At 47.7% G+C, this 12242-nt stretch overlaps 1 protein-coding gene across 1 annotated transcript in view; it reads left to right on the forward strand.

Annotated features, from left to right (window-relative positions):
* The window catches only part of SMC1B (structural maintenance of chromosomes 1B), a 76149-nt gene that overhangs the window by 62843 nt on the left and 1064 nt on the right, over positions 1–12242 (forward strand). Inside the window, exons 18-24 of the mRNA XM_059401799.1 lie at positions 294–447; positions 2985–3083; positions 4866–5022; positions 5885–6039; positions 7056–7207; positions 9029–9098; positions 11510–11620. Coding sequence (XP_059257782.1) covers positions 294–447; positions 2985–3083; positions 4866–5022; positions 5885–6039; positions 7056–7207; positions 9029–9098; positions 11510–11620 — 898 coding nt within the window. The remainder of the gene's footprint in view (positions 1–293; positions 448–2984; positions 3084–4865; positions 5023–5884; positions 6040–7055; positions 7208–9028; positions 9099–11509; positions 11621–12242) is intronic.

Consider the following 12242-nt stretch of genomic DNA (forward strand, 5'->3'; position numbering starts at 1 on the left):
GAGAAATGCAGCTTGAAAAATTATACAGATTTTGAAACAAAGCTAGCCTGATTAAAGAAATTATCTTTATTATTTTAAAAATGCTCCCTTGGATTAACTAATTACAGTCATGGCCTTTCTCAAGAGTGTTAAAGTTTTATTAGAAGCATCAGTGAGGTAACTCTAGAACTTATAGCACTCAAGAAAAGACTCTTTTTTCCATGTAAATTCATTTACAACACATTCATTTTTCTTCTTTGGTGCAACTTTACATAAGGAGTAAAATATCACTTTTCATATCTGTGTATTTACAGGGAAGTGGGAAAATGGCAAAAAGAAGTTGTAATCATTCAAACTTCTTTGGAACAGAAACGGCTAGAGAAGCATAATCTGCTGCTTGATTGCAAAGTTCAAGACATTGAAATCATCCTCTTGTTGGGGTCACTGGACGACATCATTGAAGTGGAGGTATTCGCCCGCAGGACTGCAGAGTAAAGTGGCCGCGGGCAGCTGCCTGCAACGCCCTTTGGCTGCTTCTCGAGGTCCCAGCCTCGCAGATCCTCCCTCTGCTGCTAAGGCTCCGGGGGGTGGAAAGGCATCCTCCCACCACGGTCCTCATTGCAGAGGACTGGGCATGTCACGCAGTTTTCTTACGTCTCTCGCTAATCCGTGCCCTCCTAGCCCCACAGGAAGGGCCGCAGTTTCTTTTCTACACATTAGATCCCGAGAGGAGTCGGAGATCGAGAGCTGTTGATGTCAATGGCCTTTGGTGGGGTTTTAGGGAAGCTGCTGCTGTGTTCGGAACGTGCATGTTCCCATTACCCCGTCCACAGCCAGTGACAAGACGGGTTTGTCCTGCCTCGTGGGTCCTCTCTGAGCTCTGCCCTGGGGTCTCCCTTCCACATTCCCCCTCCCCTCTCTCCTCTGCTGCACAGCTGGACAGCTACTCCCTCCATCCACCCTCCGCCCCAGGAAGGCCCTGAGTCCTTTGGAGTCTTCAGAGTGAAGCATCTTTCATACCAACATGTCTTCTCTTGCCAGTATTGATTTCATAACCTCATACTCAAAAAGTCTTTGTCTTTTTTCTCAATAGTAGCAGAGGTCACATTCCAGACAGGAGGTAAGGAAAGGAGAAAACCCTTTCCTGGCCACAAACTACATAAACCCAACTCCGATGGCTTTAAAGGGGTGGGTGGGGGGCAGGATAGGGGGAGGTCTCATGCCTGACCCAGTCTGGGAATTTGAACACTGTCAAGAACTCTTTCTGGCTCAGTGTATATATTGGCTTTGTTCTCCCAAATTGGCTTTCACCACATGGCTGCAGCTGTAACCACCAGCTCTGACCAGAGGGAAAGAGAACTCTCCCCTGTGCTCTCTGTTAGGAAAATCCTGGAGAAGAACTGTGGGTCATGGGTTCACTTTTGTAGGAGCAGAGAGAGAAGGGATGGGTCTGTGAACAGCAAAAATAGATGGGAGCCGAAAAACAATAGTTATCATACTACAGAAAGAAACAGAACATCTGTTTAAAAGACAATGCCAGGTGCCTGGGTGGCTCAGTGGGTTAAGCCTCTGCCTTCGGCTCTGGGCATGATCTCAGGGTCCTGGGATCAAGTCCCACATCTGGCTCTCTGCTCCGCAGGGAACCTGCTTCCTCCTCTCTCTCTGCCTGCCTCTCTGCCTACTTGTGATCTCTGTCTGTCAAATAAATAAATAAAATATTAAAAAATAAATAAAAGGCAATGTCATTTTAGAAGAGGTTACAGAGAGGAGGAAGCAACTTTAATGGCTGACGTCGAAGTGAGTGTTACTGGTCAAGTGTTCGTGCCGCTGCTTTGCTCTATTGCTTTCAGTTACTGAACCTTCAGTATGGTTCTCCAGCATGCCCACCTGAACGGAAATGACTTCTTTATTGGCTTGAAAGAATTTCATACTCGTGGTGGGGTATTTCAGAGCAAGTTTTAAAGGCCTTACACTGGAATAATACTGAATCATTATCTCAAAAGAAAAAGTGATAGGGTTGCATTCACTTTTTAAAGTATGATGCTTCTAAAGAGTAAAGCGTTCAGGATAGTGGAAAGATCCAGACCGTGTTGTACTGGGAAGGGAAGGCTCGGGAATATGCCGTCCTCCTCCGTTGGAGGACTGTCCGTCCCAGGAGGAGGATCGTCCTCCTCCGTTGGAGGACTGTCCGTCCCAGGAGGAGGATCGCATTTGTTCTTTCTGGTCCCAAGGGGGATATAGGGTTGGGGAGTAGAGGCCACAGAGACAGATTTCCTCTCCTAGGGAACAATTTCTACTGGAAATATGGAGGGCCTATTGTGGTGAGCTTCCTGATCGGAATTTTGTAGGCACATCCAGAAGTGGCTGTGTAGTGGGGATGCTGTACAAAATGTTCTCTGTAAAGCCTGAAATAGAAAAGGCATGAGATCTAAAGTGTCTCTCTCCAGTAGGCTGAATGAGGATCACTGGGTAGAAATGTTTATAATAATTGTTACAGGAGTAATTGTCTTCCCATAATTGAGAGGTGGGACCTGAGATTTCCCTTCTACTGGAGGTGTTCAGATAGAGGATATGTGGGCACCTGGGGGGCTCAGTCAGGTAAGCATCTGTCTTCAACTCAGGTCATGATCCCAGCTCCTGGGATCACATCCCACATTGGGCTCTCTGCTTAGGGGGGAGCCTGCTTTTCCCTCTCCTCTGTCTGTCGCTGTTCATCTGCTCTCTCTTTTTCTCTCTCTTTCACAAATAAAATCTTTTTAAAAAAAGGGTACATTAACTAGACCTACCAGGGCTCTTGCAGAAGTTCCTTCTGTTATGAGGGAAACTGCACTAGATCACTAGTTCTGAACTCCTACCGTGCAGGTGGAAGCACCTGGGCATCTTGTCGCCAGATCGACATGGCCTTGGAGGCCCCAGTAAGGAGTGAGGTGGGCATCAACCAGAAGCCTTGGGCGGTTGGATGAGATCACCATTTCATATAACAAAGGGCTTCCTCTGCGTTTCAGTTGGGAACTGAAGCAGAAAGTACCCAGGCAACGGTCGACATCTATGAGAAAGAAGAAGCCCTCGAGATAGACTACAGCTCTCTGACGGATGATCTGAAGGTAATCAAAAGATTCCCATTAGGACTGACTCACTGTGACAATGAATGTTTAAATGTGCTACAGCACACGTTTTGGACCATAGAGCCTACATTCAGGGAGAAAAGTAGATTTCTTAACGTCGTCTGAAGAAATGGTATTAAGTAGGTAGCTTTTTAAGAATGTTGAGATGACCACTTCTCCCTGTGTGTTCAGCAGAACATGAGTACTATGAAATTTTTTCCCAAAGAATAAAAGCTTCTATGGTCAGCATTTTTTGAAGGACTTTTTCCTTGGAGAGTCACCATGATTATTAGTCTCCGAGCAATTGTGCGAGAGACAGAGTAGCCACTGTACTCTAGCGGCCCCTGCAGTAGGGGACACCACCTTCACGGCTGTAGGGCACATATCTGGGGTCCGGTTTCAAGGGCTCTTTAATTGGGCAGCTCTGGCTCTGTCACAGACATCCCTATAAGTTCCTACAATGCTAGGTTTCTTTCTGTTTTGACTCCATCCTAAGACTGCCTCTCGTGGTGAGGGCAAAATGACTGGCCATTCTTGGCTTTCCAGCCACACACAGCCATGACCTTCAGAGAAGAGACAGGCTGCCTTTGTAGTGACATGTTCTTAAAAGTGGAAGAGGGCTTGTCCGACAGACCTCTCGGAACTGTGTCCACATCTCAGTGTCCTGAACTGGACCACATGTTCATTCCCCACCAAAAGCTCTGGGCACGGGGTGGTCTAGGCTTACATCAAACAGGGTCCCCCAACCCCCACCCCCAGCTACAGTGGGAGCTTGAGGGAGAAATGGTCAAGCACAGGCTCCGTGAGAAAGGAGGGAGTGGAGCGTGGACGGCAGGCGGCAACGCCACATCTTTTAATTTCGTGTTCTTGATATGTGTTGTGTTCTTGGGTTAGTATTGGTTATTCACTGGGCTCTTGGACTGTTTATGCTATTTTTAGGCAATCAGAAAAAAGCTTTGTCTTTTCTATATCTATTTAGTGCTTTCATTTTAGAAAATCCTCCCCCACATTATTACTGAGTAAATATTTATCCTGTTCATGGTTTTGCTTTCATTACCTATTTAATTCATCTGAAATTTATTTTGGCATATGGTAAAAGGTAAGAGTCTGCTTTTAAGAAGTTACCTATGGAGCCAGTTTATGCAACATTTTCCAAGGAATTCTCTTCTCAATGACTTAAAACATCGCCTTTATCACATATAAATTAAAGATCCTGGGAGGGCAAGAAGGCTTTCCTGGAAAACCAGGCCAGCACCACTGTTTCCCTTCCCTCCTCACTCAGGCTCTATCCGTTGTTCTGGTTTAGCTTCCTCGACCCCTCCTCGTGGGCTAGATCCCTTCTCCCTGTCTCATGCTACCTGTGCTTTTGCCGGTCAGAGCATCTCAGGCGCTTGTCAATACCCATGTGTATGTCTGACCTCCCTGTGAGCTCTCTAAGGGCAAGGCCAGAGCAGTTTTCATCACTGAGTGTCTCCGACATAGGAAATGGTCAGTATTTTGTAATGAATGAGTAAGCGAAGGTACCATGTGAATTGTTGCCCTTTAGCCAGACCACAAAGTGCAGGAGGGAAGCGTGGTCCGGGCGAGAGGCATCTCGAACAGCGGAGCCGCAGATGCGCAGCTGCTCCGGAAGCGAGCACTAGTGCGGTTCAGACCCTGACGGCTTTGTGCGAGGGAGTGCGTGGGTGTGGAAGGAGGGAGGCAGGGGGTGGATTCTGAAGGGCCCTAATTACTCAGCAGTTTGGAAGGGCAAGCTAATCCCTGTTCCTTGCGGGCTAACAGGCCTTACAAACTGATAAGGAAGTGGAGGCCTGCCTGAGGCTCCTGCTGCAGCAGGTGGCGTCCCAGGAGGACGTCCTGCTGAAGACGGCGGCCCCAAACCTGCGAGCCCTGGAGAACCTGAAGACTGTCCGAGACAAGTTTCAGGAGTCCACAGACGGTGAGCCTGAGCTCTAGCTGCTGGCAAGGCCATGTTCTTGGGTTGATGGGTTTGGATCTCGGTAACACTTATTAGCAACTGTAGCTTTATTTTTATCTAGCTTTATTTATTTGTATTGTATATCTTCCTCTGTTGTCTTATAGTAATGTGCACTTTTAATATGCACTGCTTCCTTCTTAAAAGTGTTCTGCTTTAACTTAAAAAGAAGTGTATTAGTTATTTTTTAAAACATTTATTTATTCGAGATAGAGACTACCCCCCACCCCCATGTGGGCTCAAGCTTATGATGCTGAAATTAACCTGAGCCGAAACCAAGAGTCAGACGCTTAACCAGCTGAGCTACCCAGGCACCCCAGGTGTATTGGTTATTTTAGAACAGGTATTTTTTTTTTTTTTTATACAAGCAGGATGGTCATATTAGATACTCTTTCAGAATTTGTCATTATTATCTTAAAATTAGCCCTAGCAGATAAAGGGCTCATCAATTTTAAGAGCCATGTTCTTGGAATTAATAACAATTAGGATATTTTAAATGTAGATTTTACTCAAGACAACCAAACTCAAAATCCAGTTTTTAAAAATATTCTGTGCTTTCGGGATGCCTGGGTGACTCAGTCTGTTAAGCACCTGCTTTCGGTTCAGGTCACTATCCCAGGGTCCTGGGATCAAGCCCCGCATCAGGCTCTCTGCTCAACAGGGAGCCTGCTTCACCTTCTCCCCACTGCTCCCCCTGCTTGTGTGCTTTCTCTCAAAATCTTAAAAGAAAATTAATAATAATAAAATATTCTGTGCTTTAAAATTGAAACAAGAGGAGCCAGCCCCTCAGTGGTCTGCAAAATAAAGAACATTGATTTTCTCTTAGCTTTTGAGGCCAGCAGAAAGGAAGCCAGAATGTGTAGGCAAGAGTTTGAACAGGTGAAAAAAAGGAGATATGACCTTTTCAGCCAGTGTTTTGAGCACGTCTCGATCTCAATCGATCAAATCTACAAGAAGCTCTGCAGAAACGTCAGTGCCCAAGTATGTATTTTTCACCCACCGATGTTCCTGGGAACTTTGTGTTGCTGGTGGTTTTTTTCTGGTGGGAAATAAATGTCACATCATCTGAGTGACCCACTTCTGGAGCAAAGTCAGTTCCAGAAGATCAGTTACCATAGTAACTGTGTGTGTTCTAGATCCCATTCACTCTACCACTGGCTAGCCTGGACAAGGCAGAATCTCTCTGGGCCATCTCTTCATCTGAAAGAGGGGTTAGGTCACTTAGTTTCCAGATTCTCTGCAGTGCTGCAGTTCTGCTGTCTGGTAACTTGATTGTATGGAACCGTCAGCAGTCTCTGTAGTGAAGGGACATATAACGTAGAGTGTCTTGGGAGACGGCTGACCTGCGGTCAGGAGAAAGAACCGAAGGCAGGATTGTGTCCCACAGTCTCTTTGCTAGAACCCTTGCCCGTTCCATGGTTGGTCCCCGGGGCAGAGCCTGCGGCACTGAATGTGGACTCAGATGTCTACTGGGTCTGCCACACCTGCTTTTACCTTTCTCGGGGTGTTCTGTGGCCAACAGCTGATCCTGGATCATTTTTTAGAATTTTAGCCACAAATAGTTACTTATTTTCAGTAAAGCAAGACTGAAATAAACCCAGTAACTCCTGGGTTCATCTCTGTAGCCACAGTACCTGGCCCACAGTAGGTGTTCAGTAAGTGGCTGGGAAATGGGCCCCAAGTGCACTGAATGAGACTGTTTTTGTCCAGTTCGTGGCACGTGCTGCTGAGGTCTGCATGGCAGGCCTGTGGGGAGGCCTGATTCTTCGTGTGTGTGAGCATGTTCTCCCTCTGCTCCACACCCAGCAGCCCTGTTTCCTGTGACTACACTGTAGAGCCAGCTCTGTACACGAGCCGCGGGCACTCATGTTTTGCCATCACAGTGGAGGAAAACCTAACCGGCAGAATATTTTGCAGCCAAACTCTGTTGCAGTTTTTGAAGTTGAAATTTACTAATGGCTTTTCTGATTTTGCTAAATAAATAACCTGTGTTTCAGGCATTTCTTAGCCCAGAGAACCCAGAAGAGCCTTACCTAGAAGGAATTAGCTATAACTGCGTGGCACCAGGCAAACGGTTCATGCCAATGGACAATCTGTCAGGGGGAGAAAAGTGCGTGGCCGCGTTAGCCCTCCTGTTCGCCGTGCACAGGTAAGGTCCCAGTGACCTGATTCTGCATCAGGGCAGAAACAAAATGGACCCTTCCACAGAAGGTGTTTTAGCATGTGTGATACAAAACTGCTTTACTGAGCCAGACAACATTCAGGCTTGTTTTAGGCCTATAATAATTTAGACTGCAAATCAAACACACAATTCAGTCTTTGACAGAGTTTCATTAAATCTCTATAATTATCAGTAGCTACTTATATTCCAGCTTTACAGAAAAGAAAGAAAAAATACTGACAGCCAGAAGTGAAATCAGGATTGCCAACAGTTAACAACAAACCCAAAGGGAACAAAAACTCCCGACCTGTATATTATTTTCCTAGCGCCAATTCAGAGACCTGTGTTTATGTAGAGAATGTTAAGTGAAGCATTTCTTCTGAAAAAAATGTTTAACCTCGTTTCCACTAGTCATGGTGGCAGTTGGTGAAGTAAATCAAAAGATTAGCTAAAATTAGGGCAAATGACTTGCAACATGCAAATCCTTAGATGAAGATCTAGGTGCCCGTGTTGCCTTCTCTCTGCTTCCGTGACCAGGAAGATTAACCTAAGTTCTCCAGCTGCTCGTTACTGCTCCCAGGGATAGAAAAAAAAAAAAGAGGCTGGTACAGGACAGGCACAGACAATAGCATTAAAGCCAGCAGACCTGGGGAGAGCAGGCAGCAGGAATCAAACCATAAGCCTGTTCTGAGCAAGTCTCAGAACAGAGCTAGTACCAGGTGCCACTGCCCTCCTTTATTCAGCAGACACTACATATCCACTGTGTGTCACGGGCTGGTGTAGGCTTTGGAGACAGCAGTGAACAGAACAAAATCTTTGCCTCGGAGAGACTTCATTTTTATTGGGGAAGACAAATGAGAAGATAGACTAGTAAACTAATTCTCCAACACCGAGACTATTGGGAAATGACAGATGCTACAGAGAAGAAACAAAGTAGGGAGTGGAGGCCCTAAGAAGCCGGAACAGTGTAGGGTTTGCGGCATTAAAGAGCCACCTGCGAGGCCTGTTTGAGAAGGCAGTGTTGGTACAAAGACTTGAAGGAAGGAAGGGAGCAAGTCTTGCAGATAGCTAAGAGAAGAATGTTCTAGACATGAAGAACAGCAAGTGCAAATGTCCTGAGGCCAGCGAGAACCTGGCATCGGTAGCGAATAGACTGTGTACAACAGTGGCAGGCACAGGGCTAGGAAGCTGCTGTAGCAGTCCAGGTGGAAGATGAGGGTAGGCTGGACGAGGGTGAGAGCAGAGGCGAGCAGACAAGGCATGGGGTGTGAAGGACGTGGCAAGGATGACCCCTCATCAACCAGAGCGGGAAGACGTTGGCAGAGAGTCGGTCTGAAGGGCCAGGTGAGGAGCGGGATTTGGGATGAGCTTGAGCTGTTTATTAGACACCCACACAGAGCTGTGGAGTAAGCCGCTGGCCGTGGGAGGCAGGCGTGGAAGCCGTCCACACGTGGATGGTATCGGTACCCTGAGAGGAGATGGAGTCACCGGGGGAGCTGACCAGTGGGTGAGCAGCCCAAGGGCACTGCACGGAGAGGAGCTGGCGGAAGAGATGGAAGGAGCAAGGGGTCATGTCGGGGGAGTAGACGGTCATCCTTGACGCCAGAGCCACGGACTGGGGCAGCCCCAGGTGCCACGTGCAACGGTCACGGGAGACGCGGACCAAGCGTTGCACATTCTATGTAGCATCGGCGGGCTCCTGGGTGACTGAGGCTAAAGCATCCAAGATGATGTTATCTTATTTTCTCTGAATACCGTTAACCCTCGTAGTAAAAAGCCGTGACTCACCGGGCTGTACTCTCGTTCCAGTTTCCGGCCTGCTCCGTTCTTTGTGTTAGACGAAGTAGACGCGGCTCTGGACAACACAAACATTGGCAAGGTCAGGTTTTTTCTGCTGTTAACTTCCCGTAGGTCACGCAGCACTCGAGGATCGCGGTCTGGTCAGAAAGACGGTTTATCCTGAACACACACGGTTTGTTGGATAATTGCTGATTAAACATCAAATCCAAGTATCTAAAAATCTAAGTATCTGAAAATTAGTTTTCATTCAAGGTTTCGGGGACTCTCAATGAATGATTGGGGAATCAAAACAGGGAGTCGGAGGAGGATTGTTATACTGAATCCACAGCATTGCTAGTGGGTAACTTGTCCCCAGATCTAGATACTGGGACCTAGAGGATCACGCAGAGGCCCTGTGGCAAATAGGACCAAATCAGTTGTTAACAAAGCCCCAAATTCTGCCCCCCCATGAATTCATTAAAACTTATCCAACTGTTGTACTTCAGGGTCCTGTTGTCAGGATTTGAGATGAGGGAACTAAGGAAACAGGTCCGCATCGTGAAGATGATAGCGTAGACCTAGAAAGCCCCCCGAAAGAGGGCAACACTGAAGCCACCTACCCCCACTGTGACTTTCTGACATGCGAACAGAGGCCCAACCAAAGGCCAGAGTTGGTCTCTGGCAAGTGCCTGGTCTGTGGCTACTGAGTGACGGGATAACTCCGGCCCGCAGACTCTGGTCTCATGGTCCTACAGCTTGGGCTGTCGTTTCGGGGATGCGTGAATCAGGCTCTGGTTCTGATTGTTCTGATTCCAGGCCCAGTGGAAGCTGGCATCCTGCTGTATACCTTAGTCTTGTGAGCTTGGCTAAGGAGTCCTTCTCAGAACAGTGTCTTAAGTGCCCGGGGCCACCCCGGCAGGCTGTCTCTGAAGCTGGCCTGCCTGCTCTCTCCGTCTGTGGAGTCTGCCGGGAAGGGCCGGTCTTCCCCCAGCGCTGCTCAGTCTGGCCTCCTCCGACCCGGATTTCTCCCGGCCCCTGCTTCCCACACGGGGCACTGAGCACCTGAGGACAGCCTGTCAGCTCCACAGTCACAAAATTTAGAAAACGGATCCCCAGTCCCCTGAACCTTGTAGAGGACAGCACAGAGCCACCTTCTGGGACCCACAAGGCTTCAGGGTGACCAGGGAAGGAAGACGTGGGGCAAGAGAAAATCTGTTTCTCTTGAATGCCAGCCAGTGTGCATCAGCTAATTGGAGTCAATGGCCTGACTCCTGTGGGAGAAATCTCCAAGAGCGCGCTCCAGGCACTCCGCACCCACACTGTGTGTGCTGGGGTGGCATCTGTTTTTGCGGACTGCCTCTTTTAAGGTAGCAAAATGTAGATGTTTCTACATTTTCTTCTAGCAAAATGTAGATGTTTGTATCCCCGCCATCTCTAGGGACTCCTACTTAAGGCTTTTCTGTTGGCAGCCATCCTCTGTATTAAAAACCTTTTAACTTTCAGTCTTCCCTTGAGGTTTACCCTCCTGGCCACTCTACTGCCCTGAGTATGAGCAGACGTAGGACGACGAGACCCGAAGTAGCTCCCCCGCCCTTCCCATGGTCCAGTGCCCCCATTTACAAGTAACTCTCCAGGCCAAACGTATGCCTTCTGCCGCACCTTCCACTTGGGTCAGAATCCCAGGACATCACAGTGCCACATTCTAGTGGCTCTCATCACCTCAAATGCCGGATGGAGTTCCTTCTGCCTGGTGGATCCAGCCTCTTAGCCAAGGGCGGTCCCCCTCTTCATCACTCACCTGGGCTAGTGACTCGCTCCCCGCCCGGGGCTGCCGTGCCTGCCTCCACAGCCTTGGTGCAGTCAGGACTGACACAGACAGAGAAGAGCCCTTATGGCCCTGCAGACACCTGCTGGGAATTGGCAGACATCTGTGAAACTGTGGCCACGTTCTTCCCCATCTTTCTCTGGGTTCTGAGTAGTTTATTCAACAAGACATTTCCGTCCAGAGCCCACTTTGTTCTCATTCTCGTGACTTGGATTTGAGCTTCCTGAAGGAGCCACTGAGTTCAACTCCAACCAAATAATTATATTATGGTCCTGAATACATATATAATTGCCATTTTTCCCACTCCTGGCTTTCCTGCCACAGGAAACTGTAAGTTTAAACACCAGTCGGTCCGCACGCACACATAGCGTCTGGGTGTCAGTTTCAGTTAGGAACGCTGACTGCAATTTCACCAGACGGTGTCTCAAATTAGTGCTCTGTTCTTAAAAACATTCTTGACATTTTAGATGATAGATTTAATAAGGTTTACAGGTTTTTAACTAATCTCTTACTTTAGAATCTGAATTATTTCCATAGTGGATTTTACTGAGTTACCGGAAGGGCAAGTAGGTACCTTGTCACCCACCACGGGCCAAGCTGGAGACTTGACTAGGCACAGTGACTGTCCGGGGGCCCAGCAACAAGGCCTTTCCCTGCTGGTGAAATGTGGACTTTTGTCCCCTCAGGTCTCAAGTTACATCAAAGAGCAGAGTCAAGAACAGTTTCAGATGATCATCATTTCCCTGAAGGAGGAGTTCTACTCCCGAGCCGACGCGCTCATCGGCGTCTATCCAGAGGTAAAGACCAGCAACGGGGAGAGGAGAAGCGTCCCTCGGCTGCTTCCCCACACCTCCCCACGCGCACCAGTGCAGTCTGGAGACACGGTTTGATTTCCACATCGCCACGCCTGATAAATACAGGCTTAAGTGACTTTTTTAAAACCAAATAAGATTTTAAAAACTAATTTTTTTCTATGGCAGTACACAGATATTTTTAAGATATGCTTCAAGTGAAAAGGCAAATCCAAACTTGCAGAACAGCGGGATAGCTTTGTTAAGGTACACACTGACATACCCAGCAAATATTAATATTGTTTCATATTTTCCAGTGTTTGAATGTTTCAGGCAAAACAAATGCATTGTGGGCCGCACTAAAGGACCCCATTTAGCTTTTAAAAGGACTAGAGGAAAGAATTGATCAGACACTCCAGGTTGTCTAGTGACTCAGAATTCACCTTCCTTCAGCTACTCCATCAGCTCAGGAAGTTCAGATTGTTCAGTCTGGGGACACTTGACTTCCCGAGTTTTCATTTAAACAAAGATAAAAATTAGCCTCCCTTCCTGTTCCTCCAAGACGTTAGGGGCCGCTGGAAATTCTCATACCAGCGCAGGAGAGCAAAACGGATCTTTTTCCTCTGCC

The sequence above is a fragment of the Mustela nigripes genome, chromosome 6 (genome assembly GCF_022355385.1).
Source record: "Mustela nigripes isolate SB6536 chromosome 6, MUSNIG.SB6536, whole genome shotgun sequence".
NCBI classification, from domain to species: domain Eukaryota; kingdom Metazoa; phylum Chordata; class Mammalia; order Carnivora; family Mustelidae; genus Mustela; species Mustela nigripes.